Source organism: Physcomitrium patens, chromosome 10 (assembly GCF_059467195.1).
Source record: "Physcomitrium patens ecotype Gransden chromosome 10, ASM5946719v1, whole genome shotgun sequence".
Classification (NCBI taxonomy): domain Eukaryota; kingdom Viridiplantae; phylum Streptophyta; class Bryopsida; order Funariales; family Funariaceae; genus Physcomitrium; species Physcomitrium patens.
In genome coordinates this window covers 2,404,182-2,427,493 of record NC_143419.1, presented here as the reverse complement: position 1 = coordinate 2,427,493, position 23,312 = coordinate 2,404,182, and the positions used below count along the sequence as shown (strand labels likewise).

The 23,312-nt window shown below is 36.7% G+C and overlaps 3 protein-coding genes and 3 long non-coding RNA genes across 7 annotated transcripts; 2 read left to right on the top strand and 4 right to left on the bottom strand.

The window, feature by feature from the left end:
• Nucleotides 1-777: 777 nt before the first annotated feature.
• LOC141045886 (uncharacterized) lies at nt 778-4,012 on the bottom strand. 2 transcript variants are annotated; one of them, XR_016504942.1, is made up of 5 exons: nt 3,881-4,012; nt 3,589-3,757; nt 3,222-3,331; nt 2,746-2,851; nt 778-2,436 (listed from the first exon to the last, which is right to left on the bottom strand). It is a non-coding gene; the product is annotated as an uncharacterized LOC141045886 (long non-coding RNA). The 2 variants fall into 2 exon arrangements; XR_012218420.2 differs by lacking the exons at nt 3,589-3,757; nt 3,881-4,012 and having other exon boundaries at nt 3,222-3,505.
• Nucleotides 4,013-5,504: 1,492 nt separating this feature from the next.
• Nucleotides 5,505-9,750, top strand: LOC112287414 (putative V-type proton ATPase subunit H). Its single transcript, XM_024530359.3, has 11 exons — nt 5,505-5,789; nt 6,120-6,245; nt 6,687-6,789; nt 6,959-7,037; nt 7,168-7,233; nt 7,699-7,804; nt 8,007-8,168; nt 8,355-8,480; nt 8,681-8,806; nt 9,035-9,214; nt 9,384-9,750. The coding sequence occupies exons 1-11, from the start codon at nt 5,757-5,759 to the stop codon at nt 9,627-9,629; spliced, it is 1,353 nt and encodes a 450-aa protein (XP_024386127.1). The 5' UTR covers nt 5,505-5,756; the 3' UTR covers nt 9,630-9,750.
• Nucleotides 9,751-9,966: 216 nt separating this feature from the next.
• LOC149988196 (uncharacterized) lies at nt 9,967-10,569 on the bottom strand. The gene is made up of 2 exons (XR_016504945.1): nt 10,445-10,569; nt 9,967-10,157 (listed from the first exon to the last, which is right to left on the bottom strand). It is a non-coding gene; the product is annotated as an uncharacterized LOC149988196 (long non-coding RNA).
• A 189-nt stretch (nt 10,570-10,758) lies between these two features.
• Nucleotides 10,759-11,586, bottom strand: LOC149988195 (uncharacterized). Its single transcript, XR_016504944.1, has 2 exons — nt 11,466-11,586; nt 10,759-11,255 (listed from the first exon to the last, which is right to left on the bottom strand). It is a non-coding gene; the product is annotated as an uncharacterized LOC149988195 (long non-coding RNA).
• Nucleotides 11,587-11,797: 211 nt separating this feature from the next.
• LOC112287415 (calmodulin-binding protein 60 B) lies at nt 11,798-16,012 on the top strand. Its single transcript, XM_024530360.3, has 7 exons — nt 11,798-12,905; nt 13,182-13,257; nt 13,503-13,564; nt 13,919-14,412; nt 14,634-14,794; nt 15,090-15,293; nt 15,475-16,012. Exons 1-7 carry the CDS (start codon nt 12,826-12,828, stop codon nt 15,679-15,681), a joined length of 1,284 nt encoding a protein of 427 aa, XP_024386128.1. The 5' UTR covers nt 11,798-12,825; the 3' UTR covers nt 15,682-16,012.
• Nucleotides 16,013-18,239: 2,227 nt separating this feature from the next.
• Nucleotides 18,240-19,337, bottom strand: LOC149988194 (uncharacterized). Its single transcript, XM_090253412.1, has 2 exons — nt 18,624-19,337; nt 18,240-18,426 (listed from the first exon to the last, which is right to left on the bottom strand). The coding sequence occupies exon 1, from the start codon at nt 19,288-19,290 to the stop codon at nt 18,934-18,936; it is 357 nt and encodes a 118-aa protein (XP_090109538.1). The 5' UTR covers nt 19,291-19,337; the 3' UTR covers nt 18,240-18,426; nt 18,624-18,933.
• Nucleotides 19,338-23,312: the final 3,975 nt, after the last annotated feature.

Sequence of the window (23,312 nt, the reverse complement as noted above, 5' to 3'; positions counted from 1 at the left end):
AACCGTGCAAGGGCTTGTGTCGTTGATTGACTAATCAGAGTTCTCAACTGAAAGATCTGACAGTTAATCTTAATTTCAATTCACATCAGTAGTCTGGAAGCTACTTATACATTTTCTACGCCATCTACTTGTTCCTGATTCGTCAGTTGTTACACCTCAACATTCTTCAGTACAAATCTCGCGCCCTTCCAGTTTCAAACATACTTGTTCGGAGCTAATGATATGAATAGTGCCGTGAGTCTGAGAGCAGAGACTCTATTGGGCATTGGGGGAGTAAGAGGAATGAGTAGAGTAAACAGTATAGAAAGAATGATGTCTTTGAAATCAATTCTATTGTTATCTTGGTCATGCATTTCTAAGAGTTTTCACCATGTATAGCAATAGAAAAACGACGGGAGAGAGGTTTGGCGCGGTGCATGCTGGGTTTCCTTGCTGATTGACACATTCTCTTCCCTCTCAGACTACTGTATTCACCAAGCAGAGCACATATGGTGTGATTTCATTAATCCCCCAATTACTGCCTGAAAAACCTGTGAACTGTCCTTGTCTGTACTTCCTTTCACCTTGTCATGCCAATTTGTGACTTTGTTGTTTTTGTAATGTTGTAATGTATTCATTCTAAGGGAGCCAACCCAATTCCAAAAACTTAAGTATTTTAGCATATCTGCAGTATGTGTATGAAAAAATAAAAAGAAATCTGGTTGTAGAGGAATAAAAATCAAGAAAATTTGCAAGTATTTTCTTACAATTTTGCTCAAAAATAGAATTTATATTAATGATTTAGCAAAAGATTTTGTTTGATGCAAACTTGATGTATAAGCCAACCATAGCTTAATTCTAACCTATGGTTGGTTACAAAATTCATAATCTTCTTTTCTTGTAATTGAGAGGGGTGGCACTTAATTATACTATCAAGCTACACCTAATTCTATGCTATTTATGGATGATAATGTATAGAAAAGACAACTAGAATTAAAAAATCTAGTTGTAAGTAAGCCACCATTTTTTAGTGTGATTTTTGCAATTAACTTTCCTTATTTTGGCTCATCTCCAAATACTAGCTCACACATCCTTCATCTTTTAGCCTTATTTGAACATCTCATTTATGATTTCTCTCCAATATTGAGTTGCATAGGCCATGAGTATGGCATCAAAATATGTTGCAATTATGTGAGATTTGTATAAATAGGTGACTACTACATTTGCTTTATGGATTGTATAAGGGTGATATAATTTTGTAATAGACTACCAAACAAAAAATGAGTGCCGCTCATAAATTGTGAGCCATATGCTAGAGGTTGCAACAAAATGCACTATTGCAAGTTGTATGCTTGAGGTTGCACTGAAATGCTTAGTTACAAGGTATATTTTAGGTTAGTGCATGGTAATGGTGAGGGTACATGTTGTTGATCAATACAAGGCTAGCGCACATGTTGTATTGGATCCAAATTAGGCAAGATTACAAGTTGAAAAGAAAGCCTCAAATTATATCTCTTCTTTGCACTTTTATGTTGGAATCAAGGCATTGAGTCACTACAATGCTCTCCACGACCTCCTCGTAGTAAGCAATGCTTATTGCTATACATGTAGGGCTTGATTTTGTATCTTCATCTACACCTTTGCATGCAACTTCTTGCTAACAACCTTACAAGCATGATCTTTTGCTACATTGCAATAGTGAGCACCTTTTAAAATCTTCTTCTCTTTTCTATCCACCAATCTTCTTCATTTCAACTCTTTTTGTTAAATTTGTGTTATTTATTTCTTTCTTATTCAATATTTTGCTCTTGGATTTGTTGCATAATATTCACATATGCCTTTTAAGTTAGCATTAGTAATTTTAAAAAAATCCACTATATAATCAATATTATGTTCTTTTGAGTTGGATCTTTTTGTGATAGTAGACATTATTAGGAAGCAATTTATAGATTTTGGATTAGGATAGGCAAGGTCTAATCTTTCAACCTCTTTTGCCCACTCTAAATTAAACATGCTTGAATTAACAAAAAAAAATGTTCAATAGTAGAATTTGGAATCAATTCTAAGTTTTTGCTTTACATTGTAAAGAAGCGGTAGCATCTCATTATAGCACTTGCTCTTTCTTTGGAGCTAATTTCAACTCTTCTAACATGAGCCAATGAATCAAGAGTAGACTTTGAAGACAATGCTTGAGATATAGTTCTTTTATTGTCACCTTGAATGAAGCCTTCCCATATACCTATCTTAAAGTTGTTCTAGATATCCTTTGATATTCGATTTAGTGCACTTACTATTACTGCTTTCTACCTATTGTTGCTTCTTATCTTTTGCTGATTAAGCTTGCTAATCCTCTTCTCTATGCACCTCCGTACAATGTCCACTAGAGTATGCACACATTTGAAGCTCAAGCAGCCTCTATCATTTTCTTGTTTGAGAGATAGCATAGTCTCTATAAACCTGCATATCATCAACGATAACATCTTTACCTTCTTGTCATCATCAAGAGTTGCCAAGATTCTTTCTCTTGAATATATGATACTATTGTCAAGCATAGTAGCATCTAGTTGTGATTCTAAGAACAGTCCTAATACTTCCTTTCGATGCTTTGTCCATGACAGTATCTCTTGTTTTCCACTAGCAATAGTCTTTTGAAGGACTTTCATTATAGCAAAGATGTTCACAAGATTTTTATGTGAAAGAAAAACCTTTAATACTCCATCAATCATATAGATTTCACAATGACATTTTGATAGTTGTAGTTCATACTTTTCTTTTCGTGCTAGATATCTAAAGGTGCAGTTTCTTTCTTGGCAGATGAGGACCTTCTTTCTTCCTTCTATAATAAATGATCTTCTTATAGCTGATGCTTCTTCTGAAGGTTTGTAACAACAACCAATAGGAACAGGGATGGTGAGTACTACTTTGTCATCTGCTATGATGCTACATTTGTATGTATTTAGAGTGTTGATACACTCTTGATACATCTTCTGATTGGAAGAGACATATACAGTGTTGAAGACCTTACAATTATAATTTGTACCTAAATGTAAACAATAAACTTAGTATCTATAAGCAATTTAAAATTTCTATCTAGGCCACAACATGAATGTTTACAATCACATTTCATGCATACATTATTTATTGAACTTATTGCAAGCTCTTATTTTTTCAGAACACTGACAGGACTTGTAATTTCATGACCATCAAGCTTGGATCTACAAAATGTAGGCAACTCCACTCACGTAGAAATAAATTTCCAATGGTCTTGAAATTGACAACCTCAAGGTTTAGTTGAGCGGATCAGCTTTCCAAACAGAATAAAATCTCCCAGAAACTATTTGCAAAGCGAGCACTGAAGAACTCAAAACATTACATTTCAATATGAATATTAAAAAAATAAAGAAACAAGGTAGTTATGATAGTTAAAATAATAATAACTACATTTTCCAAGTTGTGTAACAAAGAGGCCAAAATTCTTTCACTACCTCTAAATTAAAACTTGCATTTTATTCATGTGAGTGCAGATGGATCCATGGATTGAATGTGACACAAAGATTAAATTATTTTGCAATTGAAAAGGCAGATTTTAAAGGTGACCAATAACCTCACCCATGTTGACTGGAATGCACATGAACATCATGTGGCTTCAATTTTGAGCTTACTTGGGCAGATAATAAGCATTCATTCTTAATTGATGGAGTTAGACACACTCTGAAGCTGATTAAGATGTAGATTCCCAGAGGTGTATACTGAAGAAAGAGAATCACTGTTTGTCATTCTGAACATGAGATTTGAATGTCAATGTCAAAACTTGAAACAAGATTATTATTTAAATTACAAAAAAAAAAATTCCATAAGGAAGGAAATTAAATTGATCCACTTAAAATTTAAATCAACTCACCCATCTTCACCCTACTTTGCTCTTGCAATGCATAGAACTTTGCACTCCTTCACCAATTTTTTTAGTATTGCATTTGGTGATGTGTTGATTTTGGAAAGGAGTGGGAAGGGTAGAGAATGGAACCCTTAGGAAGGACTATAATTGACCCACTCAAAGGAAGAGTATGATTTTTGAATGTGAGAGGTCAACTACTAAGGTAGAAACAAACATCACGAGGACTATTTTACATCAAGGTGAAGTTCGGGAGGCATTGGAGATGAATTGTGAAGAAGGATTGGCTAAAGAAATATGGCAAATAGAGTGGTTTTTAAAGATGCCAAATAATGCAAATGATTAACTATTTATATTTTATTAAAAGTGGATCAATTCAAGATTGAGGCAGATTGATTTAATATTCTTATATATATATATATATATATATATATGTATATATATGTATGTATGTATGTATGTATGTTATGTATTTTTAAAATGAAAATTTCTAGTATTGGAAATTATAATATTTTATTTATTTTTAATATTATAAATTATTTTATAATATATGAAAATAATCCCATAATGTATTTTTATAAGTCAAAATTTCGAATATAAGTATCTATATATATAAATATAAATATATATACTCATACATCTAGATTCTTTTTGATTTTTATTTATAATTAATAAGTAGTTTTGTATATTTTTATATTAATAATCTTCATCTAGTAAATTAAATATCTATTTTGTATTGAAAGTTTGTAATAAATTATAGTAAATAGTAATTTCTTTCTGAAATCAAATACCTTTGCACGTCTATTTAACATTACTGGATTTTCATTTAATAAAAATAAAATATTTTTAACATATTTATATTTTATATTATATATATTATTTTAAAGATGATATTGTATGTCAGTGTATGCTATTTATTAATTTTAAAGTTAATACATGTGATTTTGATTTTTGATTTTTTTAAAATGCCTATATTATTAAAATACTAGAGAGTCATTATCTATATGATAGAGTCTATAAAGAAGAGTTGTAAATTCTACAGTTGGAATTTAAACCCCCAACCTCAAAACACCAACTTGCCATCTTTTAATAATTTGAATACAATTATTATTATTTTTTTTTACGTCAAAAGTGTTTTTATATTACTATTGAATATTAATCTATTAAATTCCACGTTTACTTTATATTCCAATTCTCTCCATAAAAAATAATAAAAATAAAAATTAAAAACTAAAATATATTTATCTATGCATATTATGTAAAATCGATAGAGACCTATCCATCATGTAAAATTATTGGAAAATTAACATTAATAACTTTTCACCTCAATTAATTCCACCCCATTAGATTGATCACCAATTAACACTTTTTCCCCACGAAGTATTATTACTTTTATTGATTTAGTAACTCCAAAAGGGAAACGTCCTCAGCAACTAGATGAATGATCGTCATCAACCACGTCGATGAATGTCGTAGAAACGGATGAAAGCTTCACAGACGCCTTTAATACCAGCCGAGACCCAGGTATCAAATAGGAACTGATCTTGCGTACAGGGTATCAACCTCGGTATGTCGTTTCCGTTCACACAGGCGCAAAGAAGGACCATGCTGGATTGCCGAGGAGCTTGTGTGCAAAGGGACTTGTACAGGTGGGGCCTTTGGCAGAGCTGGAGGACAGCTGAGAGCTCCATAGCTCTCGACCAGTCTCCATGGCTTTTTCTCCTTCGCCCTAAGCGTCTTCCCCCATGCTGCTTCACCCCTCACCAAAACCCCACTTTACTGGCCAATCCTTGTTGTGTTCATGGTGCGAGATCTGCTGCAGGAGGGGCAGATTTGGTACTGCTGATTGCGTTTCGACCGGAAGAGGAGAGGGGGATTGGAAGCCATGACGACGGACACTGAGCTCACTAGAGAGGAGGTAGGGTGGTGGTGAAGTTCGTGGAGTGTGAGCTTTTGGCGTATTTGGGGATTGAGGGATTGATGTTGTGGTGGTTGCGTGTGAATTGTGGAGAATTTGTTTTTGTTTCTTCAGCTGGGTTGGTGTTTGGGATTGTAGGGTGGGGTGTGATGGGTGTTGGAGGGATGGGATTTGGATTTGAGGGGGTGGATGGTGGCGAGGGGTTGTGTGTATATGTGTGTGTGTGTGTGTGTGTGTGTACGTGTGTTTGTGTGGGCTGAAAGATTCCTCGAGGGGAGTTTTGGGCAGAGTGGGATTGATGTGTAGAATTTGAATGTTTTTATTTTGTAGGTGTTGAAAAGGGATATTCCATGGGAGATGTACATGACAGCCAAGCTGATCAATAGCACTGGGTTGCAACTGCTGAGGCGATATGACCACCGTCCCGAAAGTGTCCAAGCTGCATTGTTGGAAGAGGTACTTGGGTTATGGGTGGTGAATTTTTTTTTTGGCGATGAAGGGTGGACTGGGTGTACGAGCGTAGCAGCTAGCAAAGGTCAATGGATGGAATTTTGGTACTCTCTTTTGTTGTTGAAGAGGATCCGTATTGCCGTAGGCGCATGCAGCTGAACCTGACTCAACCCAGCTGTTAGTTTTTGTGGGGGTTTTAACGATGGCTTGCCGAGATAGTATGCATCTAAGTGGCATGATCTCCTTGGATTGTACAAGAGAGTATCCAATCTAGGATCCGTCTGAAACTGCAACAAAGTTTTGATGGTCAATCGTGCGATGATTTACTCATATGATGGTTTTCGAGATCTCAAATACCCTGTTTATTAAAGTTCCAAGCGTTTTAATTTATTTTTATTTATTAAAGCTTCAACTTCAAATAAATGAGCGCGTTCACTGGAAGTGCAGAATGGAGTAGCCTACGTCAGAGTGTTTGTGGGCATTCTAGCGGACATCTCCAAGCAAGAAACTATTGAGTATGTGCTTGCTATGGTGGACGAGATGCTCACGGGTACATTGCTTGTATACATGTCATCTCATATCTTTTTCGGCAGATGATTCAGTAATAATCATAAACTGCTTGTACCTTGCTTGTGTTAACTAGGTTTTTGGTTGTCTGGATTCAGTATTCACAGCGTTAATTACTGGCTTTTGACTAATTTTTGTGCATATTTTGGCAGCCAATCCTAAACGTGCTCGATTATTCCTTGACAAATCTTTTCAAGACAAAGATATTGATGTTTATCGACCTTTCATAAGGTCTTCATTTGATTATTTCCTATTTTTAATCCTTCACGTTTCTAACATACGTTTTGTTATTGGTTGAATTTCATAACGCACAGCAAGTTACGCGTGAGTGTGTTCTTATGATCTAATGGATATGCTGCAGGTTGCTGTCAAAGAAGAACTGGTTTATTCAAGAGAAAAGCTGCAAGATTCTGACCCTGATTATTAGGTAGGTTTTGAGAAGTCTTTTAACTTATATTTGACGAGCTTAAATTTGCATATTTGACATATTTGGCATTAGCTGTTCAAATCTCTTGCTTGATTGCTGTTGAATACGAAGCTTAAACTTCGTGTAATACTCGGGAAGTAGTTTCTTTCTCTGCCTCCCACTTATTCAGAGGATTTACACACTGTCCTTCTCATTTGTTTTAGAATGTTTTATAGTCGAATATAGATTGGCTGGCCTTGCATAAACAGGAATCGTCATAGACCTAGTACCCCACTCTGTATATATTTATTTCTACTCATCTGATTATATTCCTTCCTCCTACTCTGTCTATCAGTTGATATCAGACGTAATTCAAGGATGTTGTAAGAAATATGTAAATATTAACATGTTTTTGTTCATTCATCTGTATTGAAATACAGTTTGCAAGGTTCTTGACTGAGAAGGCTTGTGGCTAGGGTGTTGCAGTGCTCGACAGTACGAGGCAGAGATTGAGGACTCTTTAGCTTCACAGAAGAAGCCTGATACATTTAACGAGGTTCTGCGAAGTCTCGTGGATTGGCTCATTAGTCAGGTAGAGCTCGCATATTTGTTGTTCAGTAAGGTTTAATTCATGGAATTTTTAGGTAGATCTGCGAGGCATTCAAGGAATAGGTCTATCTTAAACGTTTCTACTTGTTGATGAAGGAATGGTCGTACTGTCTGAAGTTAAATTCTGTCACAAAAATGTTGTGAATTTTCCGCTACGTAAACTGATCAGCATTGAATATGCACAGCTAAGAAGTCCGGCTCATCCTACTCGGGGTGTTCCAATGGCCGTGAGCTCTTTAGCAACTCTTTTGCGTATTCCTAGAGTGCGAATTATGTTTATTAAGGCGGAAGGCACCAAGCTTCTGGCTCCCTTAATTACGCCCCTCACCAATCAGCAATCTATTCAGGTTAATTTCTGCCACATTCTGCCGCAGTTTTTTTAATCTTCTTCACAATCGGTTAATCCTTTATTTCTATTTTTCTGTGGCAATTTTCTGCTTGATTTAGTTTTGGGGTAAAGTTAATGAATCTTCGTTTTGTGAGCCACAAATATTTGCACACTGTAAAAACCTTAAAGCCTGTTATTCTTGCAGCTGCTGTACGAGGTAACCCTTTGTATATGGCTTCTGTCCTTTGTCGACAGTGCTGTTGAAGCGTTTTCCTCGGCAAAAGTGCTTCCTCGCTTAGTGGAAGTTGTGAAGAGTTCCACCAAGGAAAAGGTACTAATGGGTGCAGCTGATGACCTTAGATTTGGTTTGGTTTATTACATTTCATCATATCTTTTGGTCAAGGTTTGAATTGTAGAGTGCGATCAGAAAAGAACCTGACTTGAGTTTGTCCAATATGTGTTACTATCTTGTCCAATATTTTCCAGTATTGCAAGGATTTTTATTGAGTTGCAAGTAATTGGGTATGACAGGTCGTTAGAGTTGCTGTGATGACATTTCGCAATCTTTCAAGCAAGGGAAACTCTGCTTCAGAGATGGTAGATTTGGGTTTGCCCAAGATTGTTCAGAGCTTGCAGTTGTACGCCTGGAGTGACGAGGTGAGATTTTGTCGACCTTTGCCCCGATTTTGCAGACTTAAGCTAAACTTAGGAAGATGATTTTGTGGAGGTAAACTTCACTGGTAGATAACTTGCCAGTTCTTTGATGTGCAGACGTAACCACCACAAAGGGTTTTTTGATGACGTCAAGAAAAGATTTCACCAATTCAAAATTGAATATATCTTAAGGTCAGCCTAACTTTTGAGCATGGGTGTTTGTCGATACAGGACCTGTTACAAGCATTGGAAGTATTAGATGCCGCCTTGAAGGACAGCATTCGCAAATTGAGCTCCTTCGACAAGTTCAAAGGCCAAGTGTTTTCTGGAAATCTGGACTGGACTTCAATGCATAAAGATCCCGTGTTTTGGCGCGAGAACATCACCAAGTTTGAAGAAAATGACTTCCAGGTTATTATTGACCTTTTTGATGCTATACTATTCTGTTAGTTCTCTTGAATTAACAAATTCCGCACCTTAGAGACATGTTGATGTGTTTAAGTGTATTCCGTTGACGCCCGTTAAATTTCGTGTAATGGACTGCATTATAGACATGTAAGTTGATTTTCATTGTGTGCAGGTTCTACGTATCCTGATTACGTTGTTGGACATCTCTCGGGATTCTAAAACTCTTGCAGTGGCTTGTCACGATATATCTCAATTTATACAATTTCATCCAGCTGGTCGAGGAATTGTAGTTGATTTGAAGGCCAAGGAGAGAGTCATGAAACACATGTCGCACCCCGATCCAGAGCTTGCAAAACAAGCTCTTCTATGCGTGCAGAAAATTTTGTTAAGTGCCAAGTATGTAAGCTACATGCAGTAAGATTCTAGAGACAATATATATACATATACATATCCATGTCTTCTTTCTTTTGATTTATGGCATCACATTCAACAATGTAATGGGAAGATGTTGACTGTAACAAGCTGTTCTACTATCTGTATATGGAGCATTGATGGTGTACTTTATTGAGGTGCCTATTAAACCTTTATAATACAACAAATAATGTATCATTCGTGTTTAGATCTGCTTTTCAATGTAATGCGTTCTATAGGTGCATTCTTTGCAATTTAGCTGCAGTTTAATACTTGAGCATGAATTAGGACTTCGAAGTGAGAAGTATCTGCCGGGTCGACGTCTATGCTAAGGAACGTCTTGGTCTGTTTCTCATGTTCCGTTCTACTAAACTCTTTTTTTTTCAATGGAGCAAAACGTCATACCTGATCACTAGCGCTGGCCCAGTCTCTGAGAGCTGTCTGAATGAAGTTAAGATGTTCAGAAATTATCGTCCTTTGGACTGTGAAGGCCCTTTGACCTCAGAAAGACCCAAAATAGGCCGCAAAGCAATTCCTGCAATTGCGTGGAACATATTAAGAACCAGCCTCGCATTTTCTGCAAAGATGCTCAACCTGACATTTCTTTCAACATTGCCTCCAGCTTTTAATCAACTACTAGTGGCGTTGTCACATAAATTTGTTGCATGAACCTCTTCCCCTGCTGATAACACCCTGTGCGATCGCCTGACCTCCATGTAGATTAGCACCAGTAGTTCTACCTGTTTGGATAGTTCCTCAGCCATTTCTCAATACTGAAGTGTGTTATTTCATGTGATTATGACAAAGATTTGCCACGCTTACCCTTCCCACGCAACCTGACCAGCAGTACATTACGTCTTGATGCCACCGCTGCTTTCTATATAAACCCGACAATCTGATGAGGCAATGACGCAGCTTGCAATTGCGTCCACCAAATGACATAACCTGACTGTCAGCAGATGTACAAGGTTGACCTGACATCAGCACAATACAAAGTAAACTCTTTGGAGCCCAATAACTCCAGATCCAGGCCAATCTCCGTAGCACTAGTCTACAGAGATTGGAAACTGGTGTTTGTCGTTGGCGCATGTTGTTGGTCATTCTCTTCTGGTCAAAACTTTGAAACACACGCATACTATCTTTCAGTCCGGAAAATTTTATTTTTATTTTTGACGTTTCTCACAATAGTTTATGAATGAATATTGTTTTTTCCCTACAAATGTCCAAACAACGACTGGGACTTACGTTGTTTCCAGATTGTTACGTAATCCGGAATCAACCTGGAGCCCAAAACTCAAAGAATCCAATCAGTATACACGACTACAGACGTGTTTCTCCACTGAAGTGACTAGGTTTTCATAGCTTTTCCATGTGGTTAGAGCTTTGTATTCGATTGTTTTTGCAAGAAGAATATGTAGTTTAATTCACCCTCCACCCTTACCTGAGCCTGCGTCTTAATTTAAATTAGGTTGTAGGGAAAAAGTCTGCGATTAATCAAACGATGAAAAGAGCGTGCGAATAGTGTCACCCTGACACTGCGCTCAATGACTGCTCCTGACAACCTACCCACCAGGATTTTACAAGAATCAGCTTGTGTATATATATATTATATGCATATATAAGTTTAGGGCTCCTGGCATGACAACAGCAACGCACTTTTGTCAGCCAACAGAAAGACTATTTGCGAAGTAAAACATTTACGGAGGAAGGCTCAGGACGACGAGAGCTGTTCAGCTTTCCGGCCTGGGAGCGGCATGCACCAAAAGATATTTACCAAATCATCAACAGCGCAATTACAGCAACAAAAAAAAAGAAAAGAAAGAAAGGAGTGACTTGGGATTACCGTGGCCGGAACGGCACCAATGGGGGGGGGGGGGGGGGGGGCAAGCGGAGGCATGGAGCGCAGAGAATCCGCGTCGAAGGGCAAGAGGAGCTCCCACATTTGCAGCGAGCGAAGCACTCATGAGAGAGATTTCCCGACAGATGGGTGCCCACGCCCATGGGCACCTTCACGGCGGCCACGGATGAACCCGCGTGGTCGCCAGGCTGCCCTCCTCGTCTTCCAGAATCTTAAGGCAAGTGACGACGCCAACGGATGAGAACAATCCATAGCCGCCTGCGCGCGCGGGGCCTCTTTTTAGTATCTATCTCACTTTTCTTTATCTTTTCTCGCACACCCATCTTTCGTCTGCGGAGGCCTGGCCATAGCCGTAGCGGTGACCCGTCTCGCCACAACCAGAGTGGCCAGCCTTGCCGTATGTTGACGAATGATGCGTTGCAGAGTTCTAGAGGTTCCAAACGTTCCAAGGTGTTGCCCTTATTCGTTCCCACCATCTTTTGCCGCTTGTTAGCATTCCTTCGCTGCATCGCCAGAGACACATACGCTCACACTAGTGTCGACAGCCTGCTCTTATTCCTTTACATGAGAGGAGGAGAGGAAGAAGAATCGAGAACCGAAGGTTGCGTGCGATGTCCGTTTAGTCGTCCGCTACGTCGTTGCGAGAATGATGAAGCGCTAAGCGTACTCGAGCCCCCATAAGTTTACTTGTCCTTGTATTGACCTGTCTTGCCCATACGGATCTTACTCACATCCCCTTGGGCACACTGACTGGGGTGTTTCCAGGAGGAACTTGGTGGCAGAGAAGCTGCCGTGGGGTTTCGTGGTCTGGCATCTTTCCGGGCTTTGCTTTGGCTCTGTGGGTTCGTGCTAGTTTCGTACCAGGTAGTTTTATGTGCGAGAGTGCAGGGAAAGGAAGGAGAGCGGGGGCTGCTGGGTTGGCGGTCGGAAATTTCCGGCTGATTTTGGTTTGGTCTTGGGGTTGAAGATGTTATTTCTGGACGGTCTTCTTACTTCTGATAGTGGGCCGACTTCGTTGTCGTTAGATTGTGGTACGGTATAGAGCAGTATAGATTGTGCGGTAGTGTGGTGGCGAAGAGGGAACTATTATAGAATTTTCTTGTTGGTTTTACCGGAAAAGGTTTCTTACGCACAAGCTGCCTTTTCGAGTGCTTTCCGTTTTAGTTGGATGTGTGTCTGAATGTGGTGTTATAGATTTGTGGAGGTTTCTTAGAAGAAATCGGATCCAAGAGGAAAGAGACGGATTTGACTTATTCCAGGTATCGTCGGAAGAGAAGCGAGAATTCATAGTATTTCTGTCGTCAATCTGGCTTACTCGGCACACAGCTCAAGTATTGGTGTCGGAATGTCGAGAGAGAAGCGTGAAAGAGATGGCTCCAAGGATGGTATGCCGGAAGAAAAGCGGCCGCGCCCACAGCTTGCCAGGTTTGGACACCCTCTTTCATGTCCCAGGCTTCTTCCTCCTAGTCTTTTAATAGAACTAAAGGAGAGCCGAATCCTGTTCCAAGGTTTTTTTCTGTTCTTTGGGTGCTTGTTCTTGAACCTATCGTCGCCGTCAAGTCGTAGAAAGATGGTTTACTATCGTGCCGGCAGGCTTTTCTCAAAATTTTAGAAGCTTCTTGTATTTCTTGTTCTTGTTAGCGAAGTAAGATTCCACATTGCCACAGGCTTCTGTCTCATGATTGACCTTTCTATGTGCAGTGTCATTGTTGAAGCTGTGAAAATGGACTGTATGCAGAAATTGTGTTCAACTCTAGAGCCGCTTCTTCGGAAAATGGTCGGTGCCTTTTGTTGATCACTGTTTGTAAGCAGTAGGTTGCACGTACTACGTCGCTTATGAATACCGTAGATAGACTAGGATTGGCGGTTTTAATCTCACAAACCTGGATCGTTCATATTACCACTCCTCCTTTGGGATCTCAAGGGATGTGCTGTGTAGCTGTTGGTACTTTTCTTTTTGAGAGCATCAGGATAATATGTTTTCATAGTGGAATTTGATTTGTTGAATGCACTTGGTGGCAGGTAGGAGAGGAGGTGGAGCGTGCGCTTACCAAATTTGCTCCTCCGAAAGTTGGTGGAATACGGTATGATGTCGTTAAACCGTCTAAGTTTTTTTTTTTTTTTTTTTTTTTTTTTTTTTTTTTTTTTCAGTCACTAATTGTTACGGTTCTTTCGCATGGAGAGCACGAGTTAGTTAAAAGATTAACAATAGTCTTCTTAATCAATTAGACCGAATTACCTGAACCAATTTCTACAGAATACATATAGGCTGCTATTATTTCAGTCCTCATGAACTTTCCATGATTGCTCACACATGTGAAGTTCAGACATGTTTTCGAAGATAGAATGGTTTACATGTGCGATAGAGTGTCGTCGTCGACAGTGATGGTTGCATGTTTGTATTCTAAATTATTGGCGATGAATTTTGTCGTATGCAGGTCTTCACCAAGAAAGATTCAGGGCCCTGATCAGCAGAATCTACGTTTACAATTCAGAAACAAATTGGCTCTTCCCCTTTTCACTGGAAGTAAAGTGGAGGGAGAGCAAGGCTCTGCGATCCATGTGGTTTTACAGAATACCAATACCGGGCATGTTGTTACATCTGGTCCCGAAGCATCAGCCAAGCTGGACATAGTTGTGCTGGAAGGTGACTTCACTGCTGACGATGAAGAGAATTGGACTCAGGAAGAATTTGAGAATTATATGGTTAGGGAGCGAGATGGGAAGAGACCCCTTCTTACAGGGGAGCTGAGTGTCACCCTGAAGGATGGAGTCGGGACCCTAGGAGAATTAACATTTACCGATAATTCCAGTTGGATTCGCAGTCGCAAGTTCCGGTTAGGTGTGAGACTTGCGTCTGGTCAATGTGAAGGCATGAGAATTCGAGAAGCCAAGACTGAAGCCTTCACCGTCAAAGATCATCGTGGAGAACGTACGTTCTTTGTTTTAATGGTTCTCCCATGTGATATCTCTAGGAGTTGCTACAATTCCTTTTATTTTTATTATTTATTTATTTATTTTCCGTAGCTGTGCTCTTTCGGTTTGTGTATGATTTGTTCGGTGCCAAAGTTTTTGAAAAAAAGAATCAGGCAGCATGGTACTTGATTGGATGCAACCACTTACAGTTTTCTTTGTGCTGAAACTTTCGTGCAGTGTACAAAAAGCACTACCCACCTGCCTTGAATGACGAGGTGTGGCGCTTGGACAAGATTGGGAAAGATGGTGCTTTCCACAAGCGTCTTAATCAAGCCAATGTCGTGACAGTGGAGGATTTTCTACGTCTAGTAGTCATGGACCCTCAGAGGCTACGGAATGTAAGCAATTGGTTATTGTAAACTTGTGAGGAGTAAGGTTTTTTTTTTTTTTTTTTTTTTTTTTTTTTCTTTTTTCTTTTTTCTTTTTTCTTTTTCGAAAGCTGATATTTATTTTTTCTTCTATATTGTGTTGAAATCAATTATAGACGTTTTTGTCAACATCACTCATCGTGCTTTGACTTCAATTTATATCTTGTATTCTTCGGTGTAACTGCAGTTATCTATACTAAATATCTTGCAGTTTTTGTACTTCTATTTCTGGAACCTTATTAAGTGTGGTGGTTTATGAATTCAGATTTTAGGAAACGGAATGTCAAATAAAATGTGGGAGGGCACCGTGGAGCATGCCAAAACGTGTGTGTTGAGCGGAAAGTTGCATGTGTATTACGCTGATGAGAAGCAGAATATCGGCGTCATATTCAACAACATTTTTCAGCTAATGGGGCTTATTGCTGATGGTTCTTACATGTCCGTTGATTCTCTTTCTGACAGTGAGAAGGTAAACTGTCGCACTCAAATTGTGTTCAAATTTGCATGTTATCGGTGGGCTTGAGAATATCCTTGCACTGATTTTGATGCCCAAGACTGCTGTATGCGATGTTTCTCTGCTAGTTTTAAAATTAAATGTAGAGTTGCTTTGATTTGAGTCCTAATGTTTGTTTCTTACTTCGGATTTGCAGGTTTATGTTGACAAATTGGTAAAAGTAGCATACGAAAACTGGGAGAATGTGGTGGAGTATGATGGTGAAGCTTTAATTGGTGTCAAAAACTATCAAGCCAAGGGTTTTGATAGCCATACCTCAGATCCTTTTGGGGGCCGGAATTTCCACTCGCAAGGTCCGAGTCTGAACCATCAGAATGGATACACACATACAAATTACCTATAGAGGGTTTGAATGCACGAGTCTACTTTTCTAGAAACTAAATCTTAGTAAGTAGGTAGCATCGCAGAGCCCAGTTCGCAACAGTCCATGCGAGCTGCAAGTGGTGCATGCGCAGCAAGTGTATGTGCAGCCCACAAGACGTATGTTGAAAGCTTTCATATTACACCCTGGCAGATGTACATTCATTTAGCTGCCTGGGTGCTGCAGTCTTGAAATCCTTACGACATTGAGTGTATCATAGGTACCATTTCGATTTGCTGATTCAAAACATTTCGGCTCTCTTGTTCATTCTGTTTTATAATCCAAGTGCCTGGCTTCCGTTCGCACGACATAAGCCCTCTGAATTATTCTGTTTAATAGAACACAACAGAATAGGGCAAAATACTAAAGAAACAGCGAAATCAGAATACTGGACTCGAACTTTATGGTGAAGTGCAAAGTTTCCACAGGGTTTGGCTTTGGGCCTTCTCAATGACATCGTTTTCCAGTACGTTCAGCATCAAGTCCCGGTGTAGGTTCCTTAATCCCTGCCTTGATGATTTCTTCCTTAAAAATGAGTTAGTTCAGGAGTTAGAAAGTTCTGGTTGGGCTGTCCCATCTGAGTGAGTCGGGTAAAAGCGAAGTTCATCGTCACAGCCTGGAGCTGGCAGAACAAGAAAACTCACAGACAAATTCATCAATAGCTCCGTATGCTCAATGGCCAAGAGGGTCTAAATCTGGTCCTCATGGAGAGGCAGTTTTGTCGTTCGGTTAGTCAAATGGTGAAATTTTCAGTTCTGCCCCAACCCCTAGATAATAACAATAAGGTGGAAGTGGGTGGGTTTCAGCTGAAGGCCTTTGTATTAGAAAACATGCGGAATTTAAGTGTTTTCATAAGAAAGCATGCAGAATCTTATTGGAGAAGGATGCACAGGCTGAAGAACGTTTCGTTGCTCCCCTCGATTTCCTTGATTTCTGCGTGGTACCTGGCGAGCGCTCCCTGGCAATGGAATTGTAGGAGGAGCGGGGTATCTTGTGCATCTGTTGAAGAATCATCTATTTTAGTGCAGGTTTTTTTTACTGCGAAACTTCTGATCCTTAGGCGGGTTACAGCCTTTCCAGTTTCTTTAGATCTGGCAAGGCATCTGCTGTTGGTTGATGATCTTTTACTACTGACTAATTTGGCATTTTAACATGTGCGTAGTTTAATTAAGATGCATTCCCATTATAGATTTCTGTAGTTTCGTACAATGTACTGGAAGTTATTCGCTGAGAGGCTTTCGATCTTTCATAGAAGAACACGTATCTAAACTTTCTAGCTTTATCCCGTTTGTAGGCATGGATCTTGTTGGTTTTGTCGCTAAAGTCCGATGTACGATTTGTTTTGTTGATCTCAAAATACCTTTAGGTCTTCTTGATTCAATGCACTTGTACTCAAAAGTGCTTGTACTGCATGAGCTGTAAGCTGCACGGTATTTCAAGAGCGAAATGAGCCAGTTTAAAACAAGATATGACATTGTTTATGGATTTCTAGTAGAAATAATCTAGAAACATTTAATTCTAGGAAGACTTTTAGAGCTAAATTTGTGATTCAGCAGCCAGATTCTATTGTAATCATGTTGATTTACTGTATGTGGATGTCTAGTCATTTGTCAGGGTGGATAGCCAGCTTAAGTCTTGATAATGTTTTGTAAGTTTACCAAACGATCTATTATATTATAATCTAATATAGGATGTATGCCGAGGTTTTAGTCCAAATAATAACCAGAATCATTATACGTGTCGAAACCCTAGCCCTGACGTGAATTTTTCAGAGCATGACTCACATGACATGTAGGAACTATCCTCTCAAATTGATGTGTAGAAAAAGCTGGATCGAATGTTATGAGCCTAGGACCTTGATCTACGTTGTCCTGATACAGTCCAAGTACTACTCCCTTACAGATCTTTTCTAGTATTCAACAAGACGAGTATCTACACAAGCTTGAGAGAATTGATGGCATGAGTGTAACTGTTTGATTATTAAACTCAGTTGTGAATGGTTGCTGTGGGGATATTTCTTGGGCTGCGTGACCGCCCCCCTTGTTGAGCGCTTCGGCGGAAGAGTTTGATTTCTTAACCAACGTGCGCAAAGCATCACGTCTCTCCAGACAAAGTTTTGAGTAAGGCTTCTCTTATTGTCAACAAATTCCTCAGCCTCACCCCCAAATCGTGCATAGACGATTGGAAATGTTGAAGATCTTGTCCTAGAGCTGCATTGATCTGCCCGTCACTCTCACTTAATCGACCCAGCGCACTCCAACTGCTCACAATTCTGGACAAATTCCACAATGAATAGACAATGTGATTGCAGGTAAAGCTTAGTAGAATGCGTGTAAGGGCGTCGACCTGCCGCTAAAAACTGCTTCAACTGACGACGTGGTCATCAGTACTGAATTGGTCACTTGGATATTTTGTTCCGCTCATTTTGCACAATCTGGCAGTTCTCCCCGTCCATGGCCACCAGTTGCTCAGCTGTGAGCGGCGAATAAATCGCTTTGGCTGCCACGGAAACCTGCAGCATGTTCCAAGTAGCATTTCGTGTTTGGCTACGCCTTCAGATTCTTGAGACTTTGTGACATCGGGAGTGGGCAATGCAACTAATGTATCTGAATCTATGTTCTAGTGTGAACATCCTACTGTGTGCGGAATCGCCACAATACGCACTGTTTGTCGGAGAGCTGCAGCACAGTGCATTGCAGAGGTTTATTGCGAAGATCTCCGGGGACTCTGCAAAATCCTCGCGGCAATTAGATTGTTTCTTCCGATGATGAAAATGAATAAAGACTCCATGGATTGATGTGAACTGCATTCAAATGCCACCTGCTTCTTGCCTGTATGGTGTGCCGATAGCTCTTATTTGTGCTATCTACTTGTTAGATTAATGCAAGCTATCAGGAATGTGTGATGATTGAATTGGCGAGTACTTTTGGTTGTGGAAGTGGATGGTGATGATGTTGAGGGTTCGCATGACACATTGTAAGCATGAGCGCCTTCTTCGCTGCGACCGCCCCACTCTGTAATCAATAAATGGTGTTCTGTGAGCCATTACTTCACAACAACAGTAACTCGGTTGTCGGTGTTCGTGCCGACGGAGAAAGCCGCATGTGCGGGAGGCGACTTTTGTGAGCTGCGTGCTTCGGCCAACTAATTTTTCGTCGTCGTCCCCAAACATTCTCTAAAATTCCACACTCAGAGGGTCACGTCCTAGTCTCGAACCCACGATTCCTCGGTAGCTCACCTCTCTGATGCTCCAGATACGCTCCTCTGTTTGGATTCCCCCTGCCATGTCTCCTGGCTCTGACAAATCGACGCACACTCGGGCGATTCCACTTCAATCGCTGTGGTAAGGGAGTTTCGCACGCTCATCACGACGGCGCATTCAGCACGTCCCATGATCGCAACTGGCCTTGGCATGACGACTCCAACTACGAATTCAGGGTGAGCTTTTAGGCTGCCGCAAGCGCACATGCACATGGACAACATGCAAAAGCTCGACACAGCAGCAACAGCAGCAGCAGCCGCCATTGTGGACATCTCCGAGGGCTCCCTTCTGACGATCGCCGCAGGGCCTCGAAGAAAGAAACGGCGCATTCATTCATTCATTCATTCATTCATGTTGAACTCGCCGAAGAACTGTTTCCCTTCGTCTTCAGGTCCCGCTCCTTTGTCGTTTTCTCGTCCACTTTTGTTGCGTACATTTGCTTGGGGGATGTAAGTATGGAATGGATGGTATGACTTATAGATGAAAATACAGGATGGATGTTGTGACTCTTCGGATGAAAGTATGGGATGAAAACATGGGATGAAAGTATGGGATGAAAATATGGGATGAAAGTATGTAATGGATGTTATGACATTGTGGATGAGTGCCATGGTTTGCTTCTAATCCAAGGGAATCATAATTATTTAGACATGAATGAATTAGAAGATAAAGAGAGAGAGAAGAAACAACTGCATTATGGTCTTACTTATTCAATTATGTTATTATAGCTTAGGTAGTGCATGAATTATTAGATTATTAAAAAAGATGTTGGTGTTTTATCTCTTTAAAATATGTTTTGTGTACTATATAGTTTTATTAGTCATTTATTAATTATTTCTTTGTGTGAAAATCTATGTATAGAATTTTAATATATTGTTATATATTTTTATTTTTTGTTGATAATTTTTTTGACATAATTTTTTTATGGCTAATAAATTAAGTTCATAGGAGTTTTTGCATCATATTGTTCCAACATATCTTATCATCAAAAGATTTTGGATTGTGTTGAGCTTATATAATTTACAAATAGGTGTTGCAAATCAAAAACCAAATAATATTAAACCATATATATATATGGAAAGATGTTTTCCAATTAAAATTCCTTGAGCTTACTTGGTAGGTTTTATAGTTTCCAATTCTTAATGCATAAGACAAACTTATTATATATAAAAAAAATAAAAAAATAAAAAAATAAATCTAATTCCAAATTCTTTTTGCATAAATTAATTTCTTAGCAACTATATAACATTCTTTTTGATGTTGATTGGTGATGTATTTGACAATTCTAAATGACTTGAACTTCAAGCTTCTACTTGTTTATTAGTATGCTCTAATACCAAATATACTAGGTTTATATAAATTTTTAATTGTGTGTATTCAAACCGAAAATTGTATTAAATAAAATATTGTTATAGAAAAAATATACCTAATCATGTAATTGAGCCAAATCCTAATCTAGTTTTACTAAATAAAATAGTATTTTGCATGGTTCTACATTGTTTATTAGCTTTAGTCTTGATTTGTATGTACATGTGAAAGGATTGAACTCTAATTGTTCTATAAAGCTCAAAAAATAAATAAAACTAAAATTATATTTTTGTTATTTTTGGTTGTTGATTCTTAGATAGCAATTTTTTTGAATCTTTACTCTTTTTAGATATTGGATATACATTCTAAGTTACTTTGGTTAGGACATTGGATTGACAACAATCTTAATAAAAGTTTCTTATAATGATCTTTAATCTTTATAGATATCTTATTAAATTATAGAAAAGTCATCTCTATTATGTATTTTTATAGATAGATCAAGTAGTTTATCAAAGAATCAACTTACATCTTCTTATTTATCTTCTCTTAATATAAATCAATTTTTCTAGAGGAGTTTAAGAACTTCATTGTCTTATTAATATTTTTTAGATCTAATCTAATTTGTTTCTAACCAAAAAATTATTTAGAATTAATTTAGGATACATATTATTTAGATTATATATTATTTATTACTTCCAATAATAAATATAGGATTATTGATGTATTGATTAATAGTCTATTAAATTTCATTAGGAAAAGTTTAATGTCTTTTATTCTTTCACTTTGTGTTTTTTTTGAAAGTATCAAGTTTAAAATTTCTCTTAATATGATAAAATAGATAAGTAGCAAAAAAGTATCCTTGTTCAATACTTTATTTTAAAAAAACTTACTTATTAAGTTTTTAATAGTGTTAAAAGTTACTTCTAATTTAATTAATAATATTTTGATTATATACATTAATATAGGAAAATGATAAAGCAATCCAAATTCTTACTAAATCAATCCACATGTTTAAACCATTATTGTATCCTTTCCATCCTATCCCCATACCTAGGTGTTTCTCTATTCCTAGTCCCATGCCCTTGTCTTTAGCAATAGTTGAGAACAAGGAATAGCTGAGAATAAAAAATAGATAAGAACAAGGGTAGAAGCTTCAAGGGTGTAATGATAGTTAAGTTAGAGTGGATCACTTCAATAAATCTTTGGGTCGCTTTATTATTTCTCTTAATATATGATGGAATTTCAACTTGTCTATTATCAAAAAAATAAAAATAAAAGTAGTAAAATGCTTTCCATGCTTTTAAAATCTATAATTATTCTATTTTTTTGGCCAAATATAAAAATTTATAAAACACTAAAATATATTTTAAAATAAATTTGAAGAAAAAAAAGTGTTTCTTATAGAATTGCCTCCAAAAATATATTTTTGATAGTAAATTAAAGTTCTTTAGCATAGCTTTTATAAAGAAAATTTAATAAAGTGATTTATCTTTGATTCTCCTTGGCTATTTTATTACCGTATCTTTGTAGTAGAATGATGTTTTTTCTAATAATAATTTAAAAAATTCTATTGTTTTAATATTGAAGATACAATCATTAATTTATCATTATAAAAAGTCTTTAAGTTCCATTTGAAGAATTTTATAATAATTCTATGTATTCTAATAGTATATTTAGAATCTATTGTAAATAAATTTATTTACAAACTTTAACATAAATAATGGATATTTAAAAAATATTTTTATGTATTTTTTTAATAATTTAGAGGAATTATTAAATAGTATATTTTTAGAAATAAAGTTTTTTTTTAAAATACTAGATTAGCTATTATATACTATATATAATACTAAATAATACTAGATTAGCTATATAATAACTATTATATACTATATATAATACTAGCTACTATTATAGCTAGTTAAATCTAATCCAACCCTTATATAATTACATATCTTATTTACATAAATTTTTTTTTTTTTTATACTAAGTTGTACATGATGTTGGCTATAGACCACATGCCTATGCAAAGCCTTCTAGAAGTATTTTGATATAATTTCTATTTAAAAACTATATCTAGACTATTTTTATTTTTTTATTTTTTTATTTTTTTTTTGATATCTAATAGGTATGCAAAGCAATACAAATTGGCTAAAAAACTCATTATAATATTCTTGGGTGTTACATATACTTCTTTATAAATTTCATTTACTTCTAAGTTTTTTTTGTTCATATTTTTGTTTTTTTTTGTTTTTGTGGTTTTTAATTTTTATTTCTACTAAAAAATTGTTTTTATTAAATTTACAAGAAACTTTCTATATTCTTTTTTTTTATTAGTTATGAGGCTAACAACTTCTATTTTAAATTTAATACTTATTAGAGTAATATATTTATTTTATTTTAATTAATTTATGATTTTTATTCTACATTTTTTTAATTAATTTTATTTATCTCCTTTTTAGCAAAGACTTTGAACTTGTATATGAAGATTTAGGATCTAATAAGATTTTTTTTTTTTTTTTTTTTTTTTTTTTTTTAATATTGTAAGACTTCAAAAGTTTAGAATCTCTAATAATGAGATATTATGGTTATCCACATCTCCACTCTTTATAGTCTTTCTTTAGTTTTGATTGCTCATTATTCTATATAGGTACATTGTTTTTAGAAAATGTTAATAAAACTGTTTGCAATAACAATTCCTATAATAAATAATCTTATCCTATACTTATTTCAATTAATATTATATAATTTTTTTAATTTATTTTATTTATATATTAATAAAGTAAAAAATATATTTATTTTATAATCAATAGCTAAAAAATAATAAATATATAATTATATATTATATTATATTTTATATATTTATGTATAATTTAAATTATTTTTATTTCTTAATTTTTTTTATATTTAATGGCATGAAAAATTTAGATTTAATAAAATATTATTATTAGTATCAAATCCTAAAACTTCTTTAATAATGACTACTACTTATGAGATAACATTTATAAATTTTTATCATGATTTTATTTATTTTTGAAATTGATAT

Bases quoted from the DNA above. Each gene is read 5' to 3' on its own strand.
- LOC112287414 (XM_024530359.3), top strand. From the start codon at position 5,757: ATGACGACGGACACTGAGCTCACTAGAGAGGAG. The intron at 6,246-6,686 runs GTACTTGGGTTA...CTGGAAGTGCAG, and splicing joins AAGCTGCATTGTTGGAAGAG to AATGGAGTAGCCTACGTCAG. The intron at 8,169-8,354 runs GTTAATTTCTGC...TTATTCTTGCAG, and splicing joins CCAATCAGCAATCTATTCAG to CTGCTGTACGAGGTAACCCT.
- LOC112287415 (XM_024530360.3), top strand. From the start codon at position 12,826: ATGTCGAGAGAGAAGCGTGAAAGAGATGGCTCCAAGGATGGTATGCCG. The intron at 13,258-13,502 runs GTCGGTGCCTTT...ACTTGGTGGCAG, and splicing joins AGCCGCTTCTTCGGAAAATG to GTAGGAGAGGAGGTGGAGCG. The intron at 14,413-14,633 runs GTACGTTCTTTG...ACTTTCGTGCAG, and splicing joins CAAAGATCATCGTGGAGAAC to TGTACAAAAAGCACTACCCA.
- LOC149988194 (XM_090253412.1), bottom strand. From the start codon at position 19,290: ATGCGCCGTTTCTTTCTTCGAGGCCCTGCGGCGATCGTCAGAAGGGAG.